The sequence below is a fragment of the Rhinoderma darwinii genome, chromosome 1, assembly GCF_050947455.1.
Source record: "Rhinoderma darwinii isolate aRhiDar2 chromosome 1, aRhiDar2.hap1, whole genome shotgun sequence".
Lineage (NCBI taxonomy): Eukaryota > Metazoa > Chordata > Amphibia > Anura > Rhinodermatidae > Rhinoderma > Rhinoderma darwinii.
This window is the reverse complement of record NC_134687.1, coordinates 100,666,347-100,692,604: the sequence shown is the minus strand read 5'-3', so window position 1 is coordinate 100,692,604 and position 26,258 is coordinate 100,666,347. Positions and strand designations below refer to the sequence as shown.

General features: G+C 39.5%; 1 protein-coding gene across 1 annotated transcript in view; it reads right to left on the bottom strand.

Annotated features, from left to right (window-relative positions):
• Positions 1-277: 277 nt before the first annotated feature.
• HPGD (15-hydroxyprostaglandin dehydrogenase) overlaps positions 278-26,258 on the bottom strand; it is a 63,611-nt gene continuing 37,630 nt past the window's right edge. Inside the window, exons 5-7 of the mRNA XM_075860240.1 lie at positions 16,033-16,109; positions 5,791-5,954; positions 278-4,121 (exon numbers count right to left, since the gene is read on the bottom strand). Coding sequence (XP_075716355.1) covers positions 3,989-4,121; positions 5,791-5,954; positions 16,033-16,109 — 374 coding nt within the window. The 3' untranslated portion in view covers positions 278-3,988. The remainder of the gene's footprint in view (positions 4,122-5,790; positions 5,955-16,032; positions 16,110-26,258) is intronic.

The window sequence follows — 26,258 nt, the reverse complement described above, 5'->3', positions numbered from 1 at the left end:
GAGAGCTGAGCTGCTTCGTTTCTGTTTGGCTTATTCTGGAAAGACGATGTAGCTGTGTACAGACACATAGACTTTCTATTGAGCCCGTACGCCGCTACATCGATTGTTTGCTTACTTAAAGGAGAACTAAAACCAGTACTGTATTCAGCTTACAAAAATAATACTAAAATGTCCTGCCAGTACCATATATTTACAAATATAATAACTTTAGTCTTCAAATTAATCTTTAAACTTGGACAATATAGAATATGCAGTAATTTAAAAAAAAATTAACAGGTTTAGTGATATACATCATTTTATTGGACTGTATGAATTATTTGACTATTTTTACATATTTGTCAAGGATAAACATTGTATCACATATTCCAGAGATTTTGTCACTATAAAATGTGTACAAGACAATTATAATTCACATAGGCAACGTACATACTCAAACATCATGAACTAAACACAGACTCTTCACATATATCACAGCATATTACAATCATAAGGAGTATAACTTAAATATATACATTTGTTACAATATTTAGCAATGAATGTATAAAGATTTTCTTTTAGCTGGTTGGAAAAGTAGTACGTGCCATGGCTTATACTATGTGCCAGGACATATACTGTAGGTGGTAATAGAAAAATATTAAAAAATTTTGTGTTCTCCTTCAAAAAGACACTCCTGTATTATTATTTCACCTATGTTCACAGTTTATTTAAAGCTTTATACCTAAAACTTTTCAAATGTCAATATCTGCTAAACTCAAAAATCTGTAAGTGCTCAACAATGCACACAGCTCATCTCAGGCATGGCTGCACCATTCCTCTCAACACTAGACACATCTTGGGAGATTTATCAAAACAAATGGAAGGGAAAAGTGGAGTTGCCCAAAGCAACCAATCAGATTGCACATTTAAATTTCCAAAGGGCCTTTGAAAAAAAAGACAGCTGAAATTTGATTTGTTGCTATAGACAACATCTCCACTTGGATCAGTTTTGATACATTTCCACCAGTATCTTTTACATTATCCTTTATAGAGGACTGGATGCATTACCGATTCATAAATTGCCATACTGTTCAGCTAAAATTGCTCACTTTTTGTGTGGAATTGTCAATGAAGCCTTGCTAGTACATTATTGATCAACTGGCCCCAGGATATTGTCTCTTAAATCTGTGGACACCACAAGGGTTAAAACAATGCTAAGATATCAGACAACCAGTATTCACATAAAATATATTATTTTAATCAAATCTATAATGAATTACTAAAGAATTACTAAAGAAGGGGAAAGTATGTTCATGAATATATGACTTGATATCTTTCTCTAACTAAATGAGTCTCTGAAATGACAAGGGTTGCTACACGCCAAGGTGGAATACAAGGCATATTATACCAGTGACCTAGTTATAAACAATATCAAGTAATGATGGGTATTATATCACACATAAAATGCTGATTATTATGCCATATTTATTATATATATTACACTTTGATTCTTTAGAGCACAAAGAATGGTAGAATTAAAGGCAAAGATTTAATTTTGGTCCAAACAGAAGAAGCTGCAGATTGTTGATTTAGAGTACAACACTGGGAAACATACTTGAAGAATTCACTTTCCTTGAGTTTACATTTAATTGAAATATAGATAATATACAAATTCTTATTTTATCAGTATATCCTTTAAAAAACACCTAAATATGTTTTCAGGAAAAATGCTCTGCCTTGAGGGTACTGACTTTAGAGTAGATAGATGCTTTTGAATCTGTGAAGTTGAGAGGTACACCGTGTCCGTGACCCAAGTTGTTACGGAGATGCAGCTGGGAATTCAGTTTTGACACAGAATTGATCCTGTTTATGTGTATTTTAATGTTATACTGGTTTTAAAGAGGTAAGTTGAAATAAATGGAATAAGAAAGAAGAAAGTTGAGAAGCCCTGGATAAAATTATTTCCCCATAGCAGAAATATAGGATATACAGTTAGGTACAGAATTATTTGGACAGTGACACAATCTTCATGATTTGGGCTCTGCATGCCACCACATTGGATTTGAAATGAAACAACTGAGATGCAATTGAAGTGTAGACTTTCAGGTTTAGTTCAAGGGGTTGAACAAAAATATCCTGTGAAATGTTTAGGAATTGCAACCATTTTTCTACACAGCCTCCCCATTTCAGGGGCTCAAAAGTAATTGAACAAATTAACATTACCATAAATAAAATGTTTTTTTTTGTAAATACTTTGTAGAGAATCCTTTGCAGGCAATGACTGCCTGAAGTCTGGAACCCATGTCATCACCAAACGCTGGGGTTCCTCTTTTGTGATGCTTTGCCAGGCCTTTACTGCTGCTGTCTTCAGTTGTTGCCTGTTTGTGGGTCTTTCTGTCTTAAGTCTTGTCTTAAGCAAGTGAAATGCATGCTCGATCGGGTTGAGATCTGGTGATTGACTTGGCCATTGCAGAATATTCCACTTCTTTGCCTTAAAAAACTCTTGGGTTCCTTTCGCAGTATGTTTTGTGTCATTGTCCATCTGTACTGTGAAGCGACGTCCAATCCACCTTGCTGCATTTGGTTGAATTTGAGCAGAAAGTCGCTCCCTGAACACTTCAGAATTCATCCGGCTGCTTCTGTCTTCAGTCACATCATCAAGAAACACTAGTGACCCAGATCCCTTGGCAGCCATGCATGCCCATGCCATCACACTGCCTCCACCATGTTTTACAGAGGATGTGGTGTGCTTTGGATAATAAGCCATTCCAAGCCTTCTCCATACTTTCTCCCTTCCATCATTCTGGTACAGGTTGATCTTAGTTTCATCTGTCCAAAAAATGCTGTTCCAGAACTGGGCTGGCTTCTTTACATGTTGTTTGGCAAAGTCTAATCTGGCCTTTTTTGAGGCTGAATAATGGTTTGCACCTTGTGGTGAACCCTCTGTATTTGCTCTCATGGAGTCTATTCTTTATGGTAGACTTAGATACTGATGCACCTACTTGCAGGAGAGTGTTCTTCTCTTGGGTAGATGTTGTGAAGGGGGTTTTCTTCACCATGGAAAGGTCTGCGATCATTCACCACTGTTGTCTTCCGTGGACGTCCAGGCCTTTTGGAGTACACGAGATCACCAGTGCGTACTTTTTTTTCAAGAATGTACAAAACTGTTGATTTGGCCACTCCTAACATTTGCGCTCTCACTCTGATGGATTTCTTTATTGTTTTCAGCCTAACGATGGTCTGTTTCACTTGCATTGAGAGGTCCTTTGACCTCATGTTGTGTGTTCACAGCAACAGCTTCCAAATGCAAATGCTACACCTGGAATCAACTCCAGACCTTTTACCTGCTTAATTGATGATGGATTAATGAGGGAATAGCCCATGCAGCCCATTAAACAGCTTTTAAAATAATTGCCCAATTACCTTTGGGCCCTTGAAAAAAGAGGATGCTGCATATTAAAGAGCTGTTATTCCTAAACCCTTCCTCAAACTAGGATATGAATACTCTCAAATTAAAGCTGAGAGTCTGCACTTTAAGCCCATATTGATTATATAGCTGTATATTCAATATGTTTTGGAAACCGCTAAATTCCCAAAACTTGTGTCGCTGTCCAAATAATTCTGGACCTAACTGTACATATATATATATATATATATATATATATATATATATATATATATATATATATATGAACAAAAAAAGTCCAGGGCAACACCATAGATATGGCGGTTGATGGGTGCCAGCCTGAGGATATATCTGGAATTTTGAAGCTGTGCATCAGAAAAATAGAGTTCTAATTGGCATAAAGATATGTTATAAAATTAATCAGCAGAGAACGGTAACACAACATGATTTGACCACCAAATTCAATAGATTTAGTTTTTTTTTTTCATTTTCATGGCGTCCTTTCCATTCATGACATTTGCCCTTGTGCTTATTATACTATCTATTTGGCTTTTTCATAGAATATAAATTTTAGCTACTGCTCGGAACAATCTTCTTATTGCAGATTCACACTTTTGTCTTCTGGTGGGCACTGAATTCTTCAAAATGAATTCCCCGGGATGTTGTGATTTTCATTACTGCTCCATTCGCAGTTTCATCTTCTATGAGTCTGACCAGTCCTTGTGCGATAAGTGATGGACTATCAAAAAAGAAATATTAATATAAAAAAATTAGATATATTAAATAACTAGAATACATTTTATAGGTTAATGTGTTCAGGGACCATATTTACACACGTTAATAAAGTCATTATCAGAAGGTTACTCACATTTTAGTAATTTGGAGACTGCACATACTTATCGTCATCTCTCCAATCAAATATTAATATGTTTATTTTAAAATTACTGTCAATCTTATTAGCAAGTCATTGCATTATGGTCTACTTTTTTTTTTAGACCTTAGAAATATATACTTCAATATTATATACTTCAATATAAATTACTAATTAAATTTTCAAGTATGAAATAAATAGCAACAGACCAAGCATGCACATCTCATTAAGTAGATTGTTTTCATAAAATTATAATTGGTTTAGCTTCTTGGTAAAATGTACATCGTTTTTACATTATTTTCATGAGCTAATGGATAAAATCTTTTTCATTGTAAACAAAATGTCTTTTAGGCCTTATATTTATATACTAGAGGCAAAACACTATCCAGGGTGTGTATATATTGTGCAAGATATTCCCCAGGGCAAAGGCTCAAGAATTAAAGATAGTATTCTTTACAGCACACATAATTGAAGGAAGGATGAGATAAAGTGAGATAAAGTATAATGTGCAAACCCTGGATGCTAAATGGAATTTTGAAAGAAATAGATTAAGAAAAATAGAACATTTTAAAATGTAACTATGTGTCTTTTCATTGAACCACCGTGTGAACTTTATTATGTAAAACAAAATAAGCAACACTGTAATAATTCTTCAAGTTCGAAAATAGACTTCTCTTTAAGCTTATAGCCCACTACAAATCAAGTATAAAAGAGACCCAAGGGAGGAAAGAGCAATTGTTATATGTGCCAAATATTGTTAAACAATATTCACTATTGAAGCACGAAGCTTGCCAAGTATACAATAAACAATGATTAATATAACATACAGCGAGTAGACCAAGCGGGATGCTGTAAATAAACTACTCATGCAGTGAAATACTTTTGCCTCTTATAGTAAGAATTATGCCCAGTATTCAGGTTAAGTGTTTAGTACATTGAGGCACTGGGATCAATATAATATACTGCTTCATAAAGACAGCCCACGCATTAAATTATTCAACTTTGCAGTATTAGCATTTTATTTTATTTTTTTTACCAAATCCAATTTACTCTATTTATTCCTAAATATCAATCTTTGCAAATTGACAGGTAACGTAAATTTTGCATGGATAATTAAAGGGATTGTCTCACGAATAGAAGTGATATCTGCAAAGGCTTTTATAACCCCCATTGATCAGCTGTTATTGCCTAATGAAAACGCCAGCCAGCCATACAGCTCCCATGGCTCATAGAGGGGGATATTGAATGATGGTCTCCCTCTATGAAGTCCATATACCTAATAGGGCATAAGGACAGGGGTTGTCCGGGTGGGACGACACCTATGCAGTGGTTGTACACATTATCTGACTTGTTAATAGACCTGGCTATGGGACCAATGTGCAAAGGCGTACATTCCTAAAATTGAAGAATTCAGGATTTGCTGTATGTAAACAGAGCTCTCAATCGTTTATATTTCAGAGCAGAGAAATGACTGTTATATGTATTGTATGAAAATATACTATAACTCAAATAGAACATTAAAAATGTTAAAACTTACTCAAGAACACCAAACAATTTCATCATATCCTTTATGTTGTCCTTGTATTTATAATATTCTCCCATGTTTTCTTCCTTGTCAATGGATTCTAGGAGTGGAGTGTCTACAAATGCCGGGCACACTGTATTTATCCTCACACCATAGTTACCAATAGATGCCAGAGCCTGTAGAAAGAAATGGGATACGTTTAGGATTGGAAACCCCATGCTGGGTTTTGGTTACAAAAGGAAAACAATGACACATTAGGGGTATAATATACAGAAGCGCACAATGGTATTCAGGTGGAAGGAAAACATTGATTCAGAAATGAGTGACACACCGGGAAATATAATGTAAGAACTTCTAATTATGACGGCATAACTTTAAATAAAAATGGAGATATATAACACTTCTATATACCAGAATGTAGTAAGGTATAACATTGTTTAATCAAGCAGTAACAATGTGAAACCCCAGGTGACTGGAGATCTAGGAATCACTGCTTATTATAACATATAATATTATAGGACCCGGTGGCAGGACTGTATTAATGCCATAAATGTTATAACTAGCTGACATTACAACATACTGTGTTTCATGTGCTATATAAGGTTAATATATCTTCATACAGTACACTGACACTAACAAATGGCCCTCTGTAATGTGGTTGGATATTGGTTAATGTCCATACAGCCTAGATGCAAGATTAGGCTTGGGTTCTTCTTCCAATTCAATGTAAAGGTCAAAAGCAGCAAGCGAAGTGATGATGCAATCATGGTAAAATGGATCAAGCTTCTCTGAAAGGTTACTTTTTTCCTGACACAAGTAAAACGGAGTATTGTGCCATTGCTCGTCATTGGTAGAATAAACACATCCATGGAAGAACTAATAAACATAACGGTGTAAGGCAAAACAATAATGGGTGCTCCTCCATTATTTATTGTTTGATTAACACGCCATGTTTTTATGATATATATATATCTGAGGGAGCATCTATAACAGTATGAAATATAATGTCATTTCATAAATTTATACATGAAGTCAACAGAAGTCTATTACTACTGTAGAAGGTAAAGCCATTGACCTGCTAAATAATTAATCGCAAACTAAGAATGACTGGTTGGTTGCCAATGACTACTGCTATTGTGTGATTTGCATTACGGATCTTAGCAGGCAGAATCATGTTTGTTTCCTTGCAGTGTTTTTCCAAGAATGTTGGGCGAGTATATCTAAACTCGAACATGAACGTTATTATCTACTAAGGCTCTACAGGGAGAGGCGGACACGCCTGTCTCTTATCGTATAGTCACAGAAAATTGGTCAAAATATTTACTTTCAGGTCATTTCAGCTTGCATGAAGTCCGGGGCAATAGTCATAGTATCATCTTATTTAATCTCTGAGAACATAAGGTTTTTTGACCACCTGCCACTAAAAAGCGTTTTGAGGATATATTATAAAATATAAGTCTATGTTGTTTTGATATATCTAAAATAATTATAATCAGTAACAGAGCATTAGATATGTGATCATTCGTGGTTAATCAAACACACACCAGTCACTTTTAATGGCCACTAGATCTAAAGCACAAAGGCTCGAAAAGTAGCTGCCAATATCAAATATGTATATAAATGTTTCTGGAGGCTCTCAGAACTGGAGTGAGATATTGCAGTGATCATTGGGCCAGACATTTTTCTGCGTTTCCTGTCACTGATAGTATAAAAGTACACTATAGTCAGCCGCTCACCAGCCTGAAATGGTTGATAACAGATAGTGATAAACTGCATTCAACTGCACAGTAAACGCAGACAAGATATAATTTAAGGCACTATTAGACGGAGCAGTTATCGTACAAATTTTTGTTTCATCCTTCGAATACAAGAGATAATCGCCATGTGTAACAGCATGCAACGATCAAACAATGAGCTATAAATCGTGTTTCCGTGCATTGGCCACATCTACCTGAATGACAGATTATTGTTCGTCGCCGCCACATTGTCGAATCATAAATCTTCCTGTTAGCAGTTAACAAACAACGATCTCAGTAACGACCAAATAGCGAAAATCTTTTGCAATTATTATAATGTGTAGCGCACCGTCTTTCAAACGACCCGCTAAATCATCAATCATTGCTTGAAGAATTTCTGCCTGTCTAAAAGGACCCTTAAGGTACTATTACACGGCCAGACGTGCGCCGTGCAAAGGAGCGCCGATCAACGAGACAGCTCGTTGATCGGCGCTCGTTTGCTCCTTTCACACAGAGCAATGATTGGATATGTATAGGGATGATCGCTTGTTACTACAATCGTTCGTCCTCATACATTTTAATCATGTCGGCAGCGCATCTCCCTGATTACACAGGGACATGTGCTGCCGGCAACGATGATTTTTAACTCTGCATAAAAGACCAGATCAGCCAATAAACAAGCGTTCATTCATCAGGTTATCGTTTCCCTTATTACACAGGGCAATGATGAGGAACGCTCGTTTGCCCGAACCATTGGCCCATGTATTATGGCCTTTAGTGTCCCTTAGGACAATAAAATCATTTAGCTCAGTGATTTCCAAAGTGGGTTTTATATACAAATATATGAATATTAATGAGTCACATTCTTCGTGCGGCCACAATGGCAGGACATTCTTCAGCATGCTGGAACACCCTTGCATGATATAACTAAAGCAGTTTTTCCTTACAAGTGCAAACTAGCACCAAAAGTGTCCTCCCAGAGGATACAGCTTATTAATATTCATTTATTCAATGAAGGACCCTCCTTTTGAATGCCTCAGCCTATAACAACACAGAGGCATTACCAAAATGTGGGACCTACAGTGACTATATGAATATTACCAAAGTTGATTTCTTGTAAAAGAGGAGCAAGTCTTAAATGTCGCACTGCTAGGTATAACCTAGTATAGATCAGTTGCTGCTCCATATTCCTCAACCAACATACACCATCTGGGGAAATTTGGCACACTCTACACCAGTGGTCTCGAGCACGCGGCCCACGGACCGCATGCGGTCCCTGAGGCTGTAATCTGAAGCCCGCGGGACACAGAGCCGTTAGTATCGGCTCTGCTCCGGGACTCTGTGGAATTCCCTGACATCGCTCTCCACATATGGACTGTGTTGTCAGGGTCTTCCCCAGAGCGGAGTCCCGGGCAGAGCGCGAGTATCGGACTCTGTGGAATTCCCTGACATCACATCGCTGTCCATATATGGACAGTGTTGTCAGGGTCTTCCCCAGAGCGGAGTCCCGGGCAGAGCGTTAATATCGGCTCTGCTCCGGGACTCTGTGAAATTCCCTGACATGGCTGTCCATATATGGACACGCGATGTCTGGGGCTTCCTCAGAGCCGGGGTCCCGGGCAGAGCGCTAGTATAGGCTCTGCTCCGGGTCTCTGTGGAATCCCCTGACATTGCTGTCCCCATATGGACAGCGATGTCTAGGGCTTCCCCAAAGCTGGACAGTGATGTCAGGAGCACAGCTGGAGTCCCAGTAGGAGCACTACTAGTGCTCTGCCCGGGACTCCAGCTCTGGGGTTGCCCCTGACATCTCTGTCCATATATGAACAGTGATGTCAGGAGCAGAGCTGGAATCCCAGGCAAAGTGCTAGAAGCGGCTCTGCTCCGGGACTCCATATATGGACACTGATATCAGGAGCTTCCCCAGAGTTCCGGAGCAGAGCCTATACTAGTGCTCCGCTCTGGGACCACGGGTCTGGGGTTGCCCCTGACAGCACATTCCGGTCCAGGAGGATCACCTGACGTCACTGTGTATGGACAGTGATGTCAGAGGCTCCTCCAGCAGAGGAATCCCTGGTCAAAGTGTCGACAATACTCTGGCTGGGGATTCCACTCCTAGAGGGAGCCCCAATGGAGCTATGTACGGGGGTTGTGTGTGACACTATCTACAAGGGTGTGAGTGGCATTATCTACAGAGGGCACTGTGGCAGCATCTACAGAGGGCACTGTGGCAGCATCTACAGAGGGCACTGTGGCAGAATCTACAGAGGGCACTGTGGCAGCATCTACAGAGGGCACTGTGGCAGCATCTACAGTGGGCACTGTGGCAGTATCTACAGAGGGCACTGTGGCAGTATCTACAGAGGGCACTGTGGCAGCATCTACAGAGGGCACTGTGGAATTATCTACAGGGCACTGTGGGTGTGTGGCAGTATCTACAGAGGACACTGGCATTATCTAGGGGTGTGTGGCATTATCTACAGTGGGCACTGTGGCAGTATTTACAGAGGGCACTGTGGCAGTATCTACAGAGGACACAGTGACAGTATCTAAATAGGGGCTGCCCAATCTTGACATTTGTGTGTCTGTCAAACGCTGCCAACTGAGCGGCCGGACTGCATTTAGCGACTGGAAAACTGGATTGTTGAAGTAAGCATGTGGAGAAAACCCACAAATTTCCGTTAAGTTTAAACCTAGCGGTATTATTATAGTAATGTAGTATTATAGTAGTGTAGTATTGTTATAGTAATGTAGTATTATTATAGTAATGTAATGTTGTTATAGTAGATCAAATAACTAATTGATTAACAATAATTTTGTATTGTATCAAATTTGAAAGTAATGCGGCCCGTCAACTTCAAATTTTTTCTATATGTGGCCCACTTACCCCGCCGAGTGCTCTACACTGTAACTATGTACCACTAGTATTGGTAAATGCACCCACTTGATTCACCCACTTGGTTCCACCACCATATTCTCACTGCCAACTTTCTTCTTTACACAATGACATGTTTTCCTTATGACTAATCACATGGCCACAGTTGGCAATCATGACATAGGATATATCAGTATGGATGACACGATTACTGCAGTCTGGTGATGTATCATCTGTATGAGGAACTATTGTGGTTTCACAGTGGGATCTCTACCTATTTCTGGATTTCTTGGCCTGAAGAAGTTTGGGCACCATTGATGCAGCTAATCAAATTATTATTGCGTAATTCAAATATAATTAAAAACATTTCTCCATAAACACATAAAAATACCAGTAAATTGGAAACATAAAGTCATCCCCTGCTTTTGAGTTGCTAAAATTTTGTTAAACTGTTTTGGAAAATGCTAGATGCTGCTTAATATGGATTGTTAGGCCCCATGCACACGACCATGTTTTTGCGTCCGCAATTCCCCCGCAAATCCACGGGAGAATTGCGGACCCATTCATTTCTATGGGCCCATACACACTATCCGTGTTTTCACGGGTCTCCGCATGTCCGCAAATCCGTGCCGCAGAAACTCAGGACATGTCTTATTACGGGCCGCAAATTCGATGCGGACATGCCAATAGAAGTCAATGGGCCCGTGGAAATTGCGGATACACCTCCGTGTGTCATCCGCAGTTTGCGGATTTGCGGAAATGTTGCTAGGCGACAACCGGGAATGAGTTCTGTCGTCATCCTGTTTTAGCTAGGCTTTTTTTTTTTCATCCGCATTTTGCGGATTACATACGGATGAACTGCGGATTACATACGGATGAACTGCGGATGACATTTCATGGAACACGGTCCTGGAATTTGCGGACCTGAAAAACACTACGGTCATGTGCATGAGGCCTTAGGCCTCATGCACACGACCGTAGCCGTGTGCACGGCCATGATTTTCGGGTCGGCCGGCTGCGGACTGTCAGCGGACTGTCAGCCGCAGGCCGCCCGCAAATCGCGGGACATGCACATGGCCGCGGCCATTGTTTTCAATGAGCCCGGACCGCAGAACCGGGCCGTAATAAGACATGCCCGTTCTTTCTGCCGTCCGGGCTCCCGGGCCGTGCACGGACCGCAAAAACTACGGTCGTGTGCACGGCCCCATAGGGATTTTCGGGAGAATTGCGGCCGCAAAAACACGGTCGTGTGCATGAGGCCTTAGCCTGAAGGAAAATCTGCCGAGTTATAAAGTGATACGAGGGAGAGAGAAATGTTGTACTATATAACAAGGCAGTTTCACCAATCAGAGGCCTGGGAAAGTTTTGTGACAACTCCCGTGGGAGCTATAATGGTGGATATATTGGTTGCTACTGAGTTTTTAGTATTTTGCTTTTATTTTATTTTAGTTTCCAACAACTCTTTAAAAATTTTAATTGGAAATAAATGAGATGTATTATCTACAATATCCACTGATTCAACTGTAAACAGAATTTTTGGTATAACCATTTACAAATACTATCTTGTAATTAAACATATTACAGTTCCTCTGTAAGTGTGCCGGAAATTGTACAAACCACAAGCGATATACACATGGCTTTTATAACTAGGATTCATTATAAACAGCAGTAAGACTGCTATTGTCTTTCTGTCAGGATGTGACTGTGTATAAACATCGAGACACTAATTTGTATGGAATTGATCCTTGCTGTGAGCTGTACCTTATTTCCAGAGCTAATAACTTTCCCGTGTTTTAAACACAGTAATCATTTACTTGTCCGGTGAAAGTTTCATTTTATTTGGCACAAAGCGATCAAAGACGGAACAAATTGTTCCCAGTGTCGACTCTATTTGCTGAGTGGATGACAATGATTACATAACCTACATTAAAGCAAACAAATAAAGCCACAGAGCATCATCATTATTTGCTACATTCTGAAGAGCGTATTTGAGTCTGTGACACTACAGGCACAAGGGTTACTCTCATTATTAAGCAAAAACAAAACCAGAATCCGATAATAACTGCGTGTGTCATGCTGATATGTACAGTGTCGGCCTGAGGGGACTTGGGCCTACCAGAAGAGATGATTCTCAGAGCTCATCTTCCAGCTAAATCATGTTCATGTTCACTCTGAACTGCACAGTATATCATGTTGTTATCAATGCACGCACTGGTTATATATTTGATAAGATTATTAATTAACCCCTTAGTGACCAGCCTATTTTAAACCTTAATGACCAAGCTATTTTTGATGTTTTTCCATCATCGCATTCAAAGAGCTATAACTTTTTTATTTTTGCGTCAACATAGTTGTATAAGGACTTGTTTTTTTGAGGGACAAGTTGTGTTGTTTTTTTTAATCGCACCATTTTGGTGTACATATAATTTATTGATTAACTTTTATTAACTTTTTTTTGTGGCGTAATAGAAAAAACCCCAGCAATTTTGCCACTCTTTTTTTGCGTCTTTAATAATTTACGCCGTTTACCGTGTGGTATAAATAGCAATAACTTTATTCAGTGGGTTGTTACGATTGTGACGATACCACGTTTATATGGTTTTCTTATGTTTTACTACTTTTACAAAGTAAAAACACTTTTTTTTTCAAAATTATGTGTTTTTGTGTCTCCATATTTGAAGAGCCATAACTTTTTTATTAATCCGCCGATGCAGCTTTGTTTTTGCGGGTCAACTTGTAGTTTCTATTGGTACCATTTTGGAGTTCATGCGACTTTCTGATCGCTTTTTATCCCATTTTTTTGAAGGCAGGAAGAATAGAAAACAGCAATTCTGCCATTGTTTTTTATTTTATTTTTACAGCGTGCGCCGAGCGGGTTAAATAACATAATAGATTTATAGTTAGGGTCGTTACGAACGCGGCAATACCAAATATGTGTAACTTTTTTTTTCATAATAAAGCATTCTGTAAGGGGAAAAAGTGGGTTTTTCATTTTTTTTTCACGGAAAGGTAGCTGAGAACAGGGAGTTTTAACTGCTCCCGGCGGCACAGCTTTATTCTGACGCAACTTTTAGCTCCATCTCTGAGTTTTTCTCACGCCACTAAAAGGCTCCGCGATGAAGCCAAGAGGTTTCTGTATTTTATGGTCACTATAAAAATTTGCTGGAAGTAAATAGATGATGTTGCATATTTTCGTTATAAATGATTAAACAAGGCTTGCACACCCTGACTGGTGCCTACTGTGATTTTTGATAAATTGGATGGGTCCTGCTACTGTGAGATGTCACATAAAAATCGGGATAAATCGTAATAATTGGATTAGGGCAGGGGAAGTACCTGGCCATATTCCAGAGCCGTGGTTGTGTACAATGTAAATGCAGCAGAGAACAAGTCAACTAGTTGATGTCTTAAGGCCCTTTTACACGGGCCAATTATGGGGCAGACGAGCGTTTGTCGGCTAATCTGCTCCTTTATGCTGCATTAAATATTGTTGTCTGCAGCACATCTCCCTGTGTAAAAAGGATGATCTGCTGCCGACATAATGGAAATGTATGGTGACGAGTACATACATTTCCATAAATAACCGATCGTTGCTCCTTGTGAATGGAGCAAACCAGCGCCGATAAATGAGCTGTCTCGTTGATGGCACTCCTTTTCACGGCCCATATCAGAGGACACATACTGAAGTAACTGTGTTCTCTTATACAGAAATGGTGGTGCCCTATATGTTAAAGAGGCTCTGTCACCAGATTTTGCAACCCCTATCTGCTATTGCAGCAGATAGGCGCTGCAATGTAGATTACAGTAACGTTTTTATTTTTAAAAAACAAGCATTTTTGGCCAAGTTATGACCATTTTTGTATTTATGCAAATGAGGCTTGCAAAAGTACAACTGGGCGTGTTGAAAAGTAAAAGTACAACTGGGCGCGTATTATGTGCGTACATCGGGGCGTGTTTACTACTTTTACTAGCTGGGCGTTCTGACGAGAAGTATCATCCACTTCTCTTCAGAACGCCCAGCTTCTGGCAGTGCAGACACAGCCGTGTTCTCGAGAGATCACGCTGTGACGTCACTTCCCCAGGTCCTGCATCGTGTCAGACGAGTGAGGACACATCGGCACCAGAGGCTACAGATGATTCTGCAGCAGCATCGGCGTTTGCAGGTAAATCGATGTAGCTACTTACCTGCAAACGCTGATGCTGCTGCAGAATCAACTGTAGCCTCTGGTGCCGATGTGGCCGACACGATGCAGGACCTGGGGCAGGAAGTGAGTGACGTCACAGATCTGCACTGCCAGAAGCTGGGCGTTCTGAAGAGAAGTGGATGATACTTCTCATCAGAACGCCCAGCTAGTAAAAGAAGTAAACACGCCCCGATGTACGCACATAATACGCGCCCAGTTGTACTTTTACTTTTCAACACGCCCAGTTGTACTTTTGCAAGCCTCATTTGCATAAATACAAAAATGGTCATAACTTGGCCAAAAATGCTTGTTTTTTAAAAATAAAAACGTTACTGTAATCTACATTGCAGCGCCTATCTGCTGCAATAGCAGATAGGGGTTGCAAAATCTGGTGACAGAGCCTCTTTAAGTAACAAAACAGAAATATACATAGGAATATAATTATATATTTTTTTATCACAGTTATAGTTTGGGTGCTTCAACCTTGATGTTGGAAATACTATATCTACTTGTGTCAAAAATAATACAAAATCCAACTACAGGATGTTATAGTTGTAGCCTACATGGCCTCAACCCAGGGCCCTATTAAGTTTTCTAAAGTTTTACTAGCAAGGAAAATACTTATCATGAAAATTGGATTGGAGTTATATGGATAATCTCAAAATCGATATGTTAAATGAACACTCCAGGTAAAACTGGTACACTGTGTTATGCCTGGTACAAACATTGAGGGGCGGTGAATGACACAATGTTAAATAATCAAAATGTAGAAATAGGCACAAAAATGAAATGACAACAACCTGTTAGAGTTGAAAACATATATTCTTTGTATAAATATAATGGTATATAAAAAGGGGGAGGTCCTCCGACACGTCACAACTGGCCGACTTATCCTCCACGTAGGTCTCTGCCGAAGTCCACCAGATCTCAAGTCCGGAAAATATGACACCTTACCGGCCTATCTGACTGAAAGGACTTCTTCATATGGGGTGATTACTTTTGCACACTTCCTGCACTATTTTTATAGTGATTTTGTATACCATTTATACAAAGAATATATTTTTTCAACTCTAACTGTTTGTTGTCATTTAATTTTTTGTGCCTATTTCTACATTTTGGCTATTTCTGAGATTAAGTGAAGCATCTCAAACGGCACACAACACCCCTGTGAATCAAAAGGTCTATCTACTTATTTGTACACACAATGTTAAATAATCCCAGTGTAATGTACTGCCCCCTCAGGCCTGCTGTAGGCATAACACATTGTATCAGTTTTGACCAGTGTTTCTTTAATCCAGAGGACAGATCACAAATAGTAAAACATGTTATTAAATACAGACAATCAGCTAGCAATATTTACTGGTGACAAAGCAGTACACGGCATGTGTACATGAAGAATAGATACTTCCCTATGTGACTAAATAAATACTAGACGATCATTTATATGCTACATTATACTCACCGCTATTGATCTTGTGAATCCAATTACGCCATGCTTTGAAGCAGAGTACACTGGCTGGTAGGCAGCGGGTGTCAGCCCTGTAATAAAGATAATAAATATCATTTCAATCAATAACATGTTACCAAGACGTGCTTTTTTGGTCACAGGGATACAAGTAGATTACCGACATACGCTGATCATTTCAGATAACCTTGAATGACTGCACACAGTACTTAAGTATTTCATTTTAGCAGCGGACTGAAACATCCATCCAAGATAATGTACGTGGCAAGGCAAATTACTAGACTCAGCCAAATGCATTAGAAATCTCATTGCACTGAAAAATACATATTCAACTTTCATTTGCACTCTAGCAAAGAGTGAAGATGTAATTTTCCAGACTATATTATTTGGGAGGAAGGAAATGCTATTGCGTTTTAAACTTGCACTGGGGGTTTGCTGTAGGAAGTGTTGTTTCCAGCTGATAAGATATAAGTAATACTTAAGGCTTGAAAATTGTGTTTTTCACAAGGTCACATACATTGCAGGTACGTTCCAGTTCTGCAGGATCACTGAGGAGTTACCCTATCATTTATTTGCCTTGTTTATTGCAGCTGGTAATATAAACAGGTGCCATAGCTAATAAATACAGATATCTACACGTTCTTTCTAATGGAAAATGAAATGGAAGGAAGATTAATGAATATACCGTATAACTAGCAAGTTATGACGCTATGAATTCATGAAATGAATAAGGTTATATGGTATTGTGTGTCGGTTCGATAACCACTTCACCACCTGAGGCATGGCCAAGTTTTAGGCCCCGTTCACACAGAGTATTTTGCTGGCGTTTCTCAGGCACGGCCATTGATTGCCACGGGCAAAAACGCAGTGAAAAATACTTTCTCTGCCTCCCATTGATTTCAATGGGAGGTCAGGGACGGAACCGTGGGAAGAAAGAGCATGTCACTTTTTTTCCCCGCGAGCGACTAAAGTGGGAAAAAACGCCTCTGCCTCCCATTGAAATCAATGGGAGGCTGTTTCAGGCTTCTTTTTTTGGCGCTGGTTCCAAATAGTTTTCCACGTCAAAACCAGCACCATAAAACTCAGTGTGAGCAGGGCCTATGGGCTGCGGAATTGCTTCGTTTTTTCTGACCGGAATTTCGGACATAAAAAATGCAGCAGAATACAGTAGCAGCATAATGGATGAGATTTAACAAATCTCATCCACACGCTGCGTACAAATTCCGAGCAGAGATTGACCTGCGGCGTGTATTTTTCGGAACGCAGCATGTCAATTAGTGCTGCGGAAAATGTCCGGAATTGCTGCGTTTTTCATAGGAGATGTCTCCATCTCCTAACATTGGGAAAACACAGCAATTTACGCACCATTTTTTTACTATAAAAACCGCAGGAAATGGTGCATTTTTGCGGCAGCAGAAAGTCTCTGACTTTCAACGGAATTGCTGCAGAAATTTTCTGCAACAATTCCGTTGTGTGTGGACAAGCCCTTAGACTTCAGAATTTTTTGCACCACAAACAGTTGCTTTCTTTAGGTGCAAAAACAAAGGAACCAACACTATATATATATACAGTTTTATTATATAAAAGAAGTTTAACAAAAACCCCAAACCTTCTTTTTCCTATATTTCCTTATCTTCAATTTCTTTTGCATGAATCAAACCATTCTATTTACTCAAAACAACGCAATCGTATGAAGAATACAGTATTATGATATAAGACAACATTAATTGCATTGTCTCTGGCGATGCCAATACAAAATCCATTAACATTTGTTTATACATATGGACCAGGGGGCTTAGAAGATGCATTACTTTTTTTATATAAAGTTTTATATTTTCATTTATATGTTTGTCTTTTTTAAAATTTGAAACATTATTAACAAAAAAGTATCAGAACGGTTCATATAAATGTGCCGAACTATGTCTCAACCCACACCAGTAGTCAAAACCAGTGATAAGGGAATATATCAAAAAGTTACTATTCCAGTTCATCAAGCCAATGGCAGATAAACTAGGCATTAGCTGGAGCCTGCTAGATCTGAAATAAAAATTATATGAATGATTTAATCTATAACCAAGTGACATTCAGCCTTGTTATGTTTCCTTATTGCTGCACTGACTACTGAGGTATCTAAGGTCAATCTCAACCAAAGTAGGAAGCTTTGACTATTATTCAGTAGATGAAATCTATTGCCATACAACAAGTGAATACTGTACACAGAAAAAGTGGGACATGTTTGCTACAGTAGGATCCCAATGCTTTAAAAAGTATCTTAGATAAAATGCGGTCTTGTTGCCCATAGCAACCAATTCGAGTTCACTTTATTTATTTTTTAGATATTTGGAAAAATATAACATGAACTATATCTGGCAATGGTCAGCATTTTCTATATTATGTGCTGATATATTGCTATTTGTATTTTCATTTATGTGATAATTTAATTTAAGTGTAACATAATATTGAATATTCTTTGAGCTGCCGGATGTTTTTTTTTTCTTAATATTCTAGTTTTTACACTGGCCACTAGAGCAGTCACAATAAACTGATATTTCCAGTTCTGTGGGTGGCTCAGTTGTCAGCTTTTCTGTATATACAGGCACAGGATGAGGAGCATCATTTCATTATCATTAGAGGCGGGGGAGGAGGGCGAGCACTATTGTATTACTGGAAGCCTAGATAAGATAGGATAGTAAGACTAAACACTATACACAGATAAGCCTCCCTATGCATGTCCCTTGGTGTCTCCAGGGGGCATGTACCCCATCACTTCCTGGAGACGGTAATAATCTATGAAATTTATCTGCCAATTATCTGTCTGGGATAAATAATTATTTATCTCGCACAGTGAATGCCATTAAAAAAAAATAACGCCACGCAAAAAACAAACCACAATGTTCCATTGACGGAAAATGTAAAAAGTTCTAAGTCTTAGAATATGGCGGGCCATACGTAACTTTTTTGTTTTTAGTAAAAGTGGTGAAACTTTAAAAATGCTATATAAATTTAGCATCATATCGACCCATAGAATAAATGTAACATGTCATTTTTTTTATTATGCAAAGTTGATCAAATACAGCAAAAAAGATCATAAAAATACTTACAATATCACCCACATATACCCTACCCCATCCCACCTACAACCTTCAACCACCCCTCCACATTGCAGGGAGCTAAGGAAAGAGAGGGGGAGGAGTTGTTTTTATTGTAGAGTGAACGATTTCAAAAGCAAAACCTGAAAAACAGGTTTTTTTTCCTTCCCTCCCCACAAATAACTTTTCTACAGTTTGTCAGCATGCCATATAATACAATAAATGGTGCTATTTAAAACTACAACTTGTCCCGCAAAAAAAACAAGCCCTCATATGGCTTTGTCCACAGAAAAATAAAAAAAAATGCCACCTCGCTAAAGCAGTCTGCAGAACTTTTGTTTCCATTCAAAAAAACGGAAACCTAGCAAATGGAGAGAAAGGGAAAGAAACTGAAACAAAAGAATTACCATTGAAATCAATGGTAATTCTAACGGAACCATTGCTTTCCGTTTAATGTTTCGATCCTCTCTTCCTTTGATGGAAGAGAGGTAAACGTATACTATCGCTAGTGTGAACTTAGCCTAAATCTTGTACATATGAGGTTTTGATACTGAGGACTATCATGCTTCTTTCGTGATTTTCAAGAATAAACCATGGGAAATATCACTACAAGAGCTTCCACGAACCTGCAATTCATATGATGAAGATAAGTAACATTTGTAGAATCTCTTGTGTTAGGGATTCTTCAAATACCTTGATATACAATGTTTGTGTTCAGTTAGCTCTAATGTCGTGAAGTATTAACAGATAGACCAAAATGTAATTTTTTTATATACTACTGGGAAAAATTATTCACCCGTTGCAACTACGATTATTGCATATTTTTCATATTGAATTGTTTCTACTCTTTAAACAAAATCGGACAAAGGGAACCTGAGTAGTTACATAAGACATATTTAGAACCAATGTAAATAGTAACTGCCCCTTAAAGAGGCTCTGTCACCAGATTTTGCAACCCCTATCTGCTATTGCAGCAGATCGGCGCTGCAATGTAGATTACAGTAACGTTTTTATTTTTAAAAAACGAGCATTTTTGGCCAAGTTATGACCATTTTTGTAATTATGCAAATGAGGCTTGCAAAAGTCCAAGTGGGTGTGTTTAAAAGTACAAGTCCAAGTGGGCGTGTATTATGTGCGTACATCGGGGCGTTTTTAATACTTTCACTAGCTGGGCGCTCTGAAGAGAAGTAACATCCTCTTCTCTTCAGAACGCCCAGCTTGTGACAGTGCAGATCTGTGACGTCACTCACAGGTCCTGCATCGTGACGGCCACATCGGCAGCAGAGGCTACAGTTGATTCTGCAGCAGCATCAGCGTTTGCAGGTAAGATCGACTTACCTGCAAACGCTGATGCTGCTGCAGAATCAGCTGTAGCCTCTGGTGCCGATGTGGCCGTCACGATGCAGGACCTGTGAGTGACGTCACAGATCTGCACTGTCACAAGCTGGGCGTTCTGAAGAGAAGAGGATGTTACTTCTCATCAGAGCGCCCAGCTAGTAAAAGTATTAAAAACGCCCCGATGTACGCACCTAATACACACCCACTTGGACTTGTACTTTTAAACACACCCACTTGGACTTTTGCAAGCCTCATTTGCATAATTACAAAAATGGTCATAACTTGGCCAAAAATGCTCGTTTTTTAAAAATAAAAACGTTACTGTAATCTACATTGCAGCGCCTATCTGCTGCAATAGCAGATAGGGGTTGCAAAATCTGGTGACAGAGCCTCTTTAAATGTAATAAATGACTATAACTAGTTGAAACCAAACACTTCCTATAATTTGATATCAGTCTTTCACATCATTGTTGAGGAATTTTAGCAGATATGAGAAAAAATTTATAGGTTTTCCTGCATGAACTTTCAGATCCTGCCACAACATTTCTATTGGGTTCAACTCAGGACTTTGACTAGGTGAATTGAAAACTTTACATTTGTATCTCTTCAGCATTTGAGAAGTAAATTTTGGGTAGAACAGTAGAACCCCCTCTTCAATAGCTCATCATAGGGCACCCCCTTTATGCTCCCTAACAATCCACATAATTGTAAATCCCTTACATGCAACCTAATAGATATTAAGAAGCTGAAAGGTGGGCCCCCTTAAATGAGAATGCTGGCCAAAACATTTATCACCTATGGAGGTGCTGCTCTCAATTAAAGTTCATTGGACGGAAGGAAATAGCCAAGCACAGCAATCTGTGGGGTCCAATCGGTCGGACCCCTATTAATCTAATATTTATCACCCCTAAGTGGGTAGATGATAAATGTTTTAGGATGGAATACCCTTTTAACTTCTGAGCCCTTGTGCAATGACCCCAATTTCATCATAGATGGCTTGTCTCAAGTTACATACTTATAGATATATAGTCTATCCATTGCCCATGGCAGATTACCTGTCATCAATATGCCTATCCCTATTATGTCAACTGCAATTATCTGCATTACACACTCACACATAACAGTGATATCTGACTTTGGATGATCTTTAAAAGGTACACAGTGCTGTAATTCAAGAACATCTACTGTTTAGTAGTGCTGGCTTTGCTCCAAAAGTACATATAATATGACCTTTAGATATGAGTGTAGCTCTGTGATAAAAGTTGAACTGAGGATAGTTTTAGAAGAATAACATATAATAAAGGAATAATTCAAAGAATCAATTCTTAAAAATATGTATATAACAGAATGTTCATGTATGAATTAGTGTTATTGTGTGACATCAAGCAGGATTCTTAATTACTGCTATTACTATTGCCATTTATACATTATATAATTTGAATGAATTCATATAATAAAATACATAGCCAGTACACTGTGCATTGGTTGACCCAAGCTTGCTTAATTTGTCTCATCAGTCATAAACTTGATGAAATATAAAGCAGGTCATATACATTGCATGGCCATGAGATAAAACCGAAGTGTCTGACTGCTGTGACCGCTTTCTCTCTACACGTTTCTTCACACCCGAGAATACATGATTATGTCTATTCAGCAATGTGGCTCAGTGGTTAGCACTAAGGTTCGTGTCTGCACAGAGTTTGTATGTTCTCCTAGTTTTGTATGTTTCCATCTACACTTATAAAGATATTGATACTGGTACTATTCTGTCATCAGAAATCTGTGCAGTACAAGGATGTCTAGGTATCTACTGTACTTCAATCTGCATGACAGTGACGTAGCTATAGGGGTCACAGCGGTCGCAATTGCGACTGGGCCCAGAAACCAGGGGAGTCTGCGGCTCCCTGTACAACGTCTATTCAGTTACTATAGTAACTGGGGCCTATGTCATAAACTACACGTGCCCCTGCTAATATAGTAACAGTATACTTACTATCCTCGCTCCTGAGAGAAGCTCTAGTCTGGACGTCTTGAGCGCCATGATGTCACGACGCTATGTGCGCCGCGCAAAATGTTGTGACGCTGGATGGCGTCAGGACCTGTGCTGCGCCCGGCGCCGAAGAGGAGGGCAAGTATAAGATTACCGTCGGATGGCGCCCTGTATCTAAGCCTACCATGTGGTAGGCTTAGATACAGTGCCCAGCAGACAGGATCATACATGGTGACATCCTGTTTACTGGGCCCTGTATCTAAGCCTACCTTGTGGTAGGCCTAGATACGGGGCACAGCAGACAGTCTCACACATGGGCCATGTATCTAAACCTACCATGTGCTAGGCTTAGATACAGGGCCCAGCAGACATTATCACACATGGGTCATATATCTAAGCCTACCATGTGGTAGGCTTAGATACAGGGCCCAGCAGACAGGATCACACACGGGCCCTGTATCTATGCCTACCATGTTGTAGGCTTAGATACAGGGCCCAGCAGACATTATCACACATGGGTCATATATCTAAGCCTACCATGTGGTAGGCTTAGATACAGGGCCCAGCAGACAGGATCACACACGGGCCCTGTATCTATGCCTACCATGTTGTAGGCTTAGATACAGGGCCCAGCAGACATTATCACACATGGGCAATGTATCTAAGCCTACTTTGTGGTAGGCTTAGATACAGGGCCCAGCAGACAGGATCACACATGGTGTGATACTGTCTGCTGGGCCCTGTATCCAGGCCTGTATTTGCCACTAGGCACTAGCGCTCTGCCCGAGGACTCCTGCACTGCTCCCATCATCACTGTTCATATATGGTCAGTGATGTCGGGAGCTCTCCGAGGTACAAACAGTTGCATCCATCACCCATAAGCTCCTAGGCCTAATTCACATTTGCGTTGGAGGCTCCATTAGGGGCCTCCATCGCAGATTCCGCTGAAAATATCAAACAATAGCGCAGCATGCTGCGCTAATGCTTCGGTTAAAACCACAGACACCCCAACGGAACCTATTAAAGTCAATGGGTTTCGTCGGGCGACAGTTGTCTCTTGCACTTCCGGCACTTTCGTTGTTCTGCTCCTCTGACAGAGCAGAACAACCGAATGCCGAACAAAGATGTGAACCGGGCCTTACCTGGTTACTAGCACAGTGACTCCTTTGTATTTGAAGGAGTCACTGCCCTAGGATTTTTTAGTGGCTCATGCGCCCGAGATGCGATTAAATTCTGGCAAATCTCGGGTGATCCTGCGCCCCTTACAAGCCTCAGTAAACTAAGTATTGACAGATTTAAGCCTATAAAACTAGGATAATGACCCGGGGATAAACTGGGACCACGAGATGTAAACTAACCAATGACAGCTTAGAGCTGTCACTCCTTAGTTTATTATCACGGCCCCAGGAAAGGTAAGTATAATAATTGTTTTGCTTTTTTATATGTTACTAATCTGTTTGTTTTTTTGTTACATAGATACATATTTACAGTTAGTATGGTTGAAAAAAGACACATGTCCATCAAGTTCAACGAAGGGATGGGAAAAAGGGAAGGGATGAAACAAAAAATTCGACATAGGAGCTGATATTTTTTCATTCTAGGAAATTATATAAGCTTTTTTTAAAGCCAGTGGCATCCTTTCTATAAACTGGAGCCCAGAACTGAACTGCATATTTTAGATGAGGCCACACTAATGCTTTGTAAAGCGGTAATATTATATACCTATCCCGCGAGTCCATGCCTCTTTTAATACACGACAATATCTTACTGGCTTTAGAAGCAGCTGATTGATATTACATGCTGTTATTTAGTTTATGATCTACAAGTACACCTAGATCCTTCTCAACAAGTGACTCTCTTAGTGTAGCTCCTTCTAAGAGATATGATGCATGCAGATTGTTGGTACCCAGATGTATAACTTTACATTTATCTACATTAAACCTCATTTGCCAAGTGGATGCCCAAACACTCAGTGTGTCCAAATCAGCTTGCAATGTACAAACATCTTCCATATACTGAACAATACCATATAGCTTGGTGTCATCTGCAAAAATAGAAATAGTGGTATTAATCCCATCCTCTATATCATTAATAAATAATTTGAATAATAGTGGTCCCAGCAGTGACCATTCAGAGTAGGAATCATTGACCACAACTCTATGGATATGGTCTTTAAGCCAACTTTCAATCCAATTGCAAACTATTCTTTCTAAACCTATAGTCCTTAACCCCTTCGCGCTCCACGACTATTCCGTCATGGTAATTACATCATTCGCGCTCCATGACGCAATAGTACATCACGGGAGGAACGGCCATTTTGGCTGTCCCCCCGACACATACAGGAGCTGTGATAACTGCTGTCTCGTACAGCAGCTGCCGCAGCTCCTACAGCAGGGATCGATCGCGGTGTTCCCGCTGATTAACCCCATAGAAGCCGCGTTCAATAACGATCGCGGCTTCTTAGGGGTTAAACCACCATCGATGGTCCACTACATGATAGCGGCCGGCGATGGTTGCTATGGCAACTGGAGGCCTAATAATGGCGTCCGGCTATGCCATCTATGGAAGCCTACTGGGTCCTGAGAAAGTCAGGACCCACTATGCTTGCTGTCAGCGAGTAGCTGACACCTCTAATACACTGCACTACGCATGTAGTGCAGTGCATTATAATAGCGATCAGGGCCTCCTTCCTTCAAGTTTCCTAGTGGAACAAAGTAAAAAAGTAAAAAAAAAGTTGTTTAAAAATAAAAAAATAAAAGTTTTAAAAGTAATAAAAGTAAAAATCCCCCTTTTTCCCTGATCAGGCCTTTATTATTAATAAAAATAGATAAACAAATAAACTATGCATAATTGGTATCGCCGCATCCGTAATGGCCTGGACTACAAAACTATTTCATTATCTATCCTGTACGATGAACGCCATAAAAGAAAATAATAATAAACCATACCAGAATCACTTTTTTTTGGTCACTTCACCTCCCAAAAAATGAAATAAAAAGAGATCAAAAAGTTGCATGTACCTAAAAATAGTACTCATCGAAACTACAGTTCGTTACGCAAAAAACAAGTCATCATACGGCTTTCTTGATGGAAAAATAAAAAAGTTATGGCTCTTAGAATAAGGCAACACAAAAAGTAAATGATTTTTTATAAAAAAAGTATATGACATAAAAAAACTATAAACATATGGTATCGCCGTAATCGTATCGCCCCGCGTAATAAAGTGAATATGTCATTTATAGTGCACGGTGAACGCTGTAAAAAAAATAGAATAAAAAACAATAGTAGAATTTCTATTTTTTAGTCACCGCGCCTCTTAAAAATAGAATAAAAACTGATCAAAAAGTTGCATGCATCCCATGAAAACTACAATCAATTCCTCAAGGGGTCTAGTTTCCACAATGGGGATACTTCTAAAGGGTTTCCCCTGTACTGGTACATCAGAAGCTCTGCAAATACGACATGGCGCTGAGAAACCAATTCAGCAAAATCGACATGCCAAATACCGCTCCTGCCTTTCTGAGCCCTGCCGTTTGTCCAACTAGCAGTTTATGAACACATATGGGGTATTGCCGTAATCGGGAGAAATTGCTTTACAAACGTTGGGGAGCTTTTTCTCCTTTATTCCTTGTCAAAATTAAAAATTCATGCCTTTTATCTGAGAAATTAGATTTTCAGTTGCACAGCCTAATTCCACAAAATGTAGCAAAAAAATCAGTGGGCTCTAAATGGCCACTATACCCCTCGATAAGTTCCTTGAGAGGTGTAGTTTGCCAAATAGGGTCACTTTTGGGGGGTTTCCACTG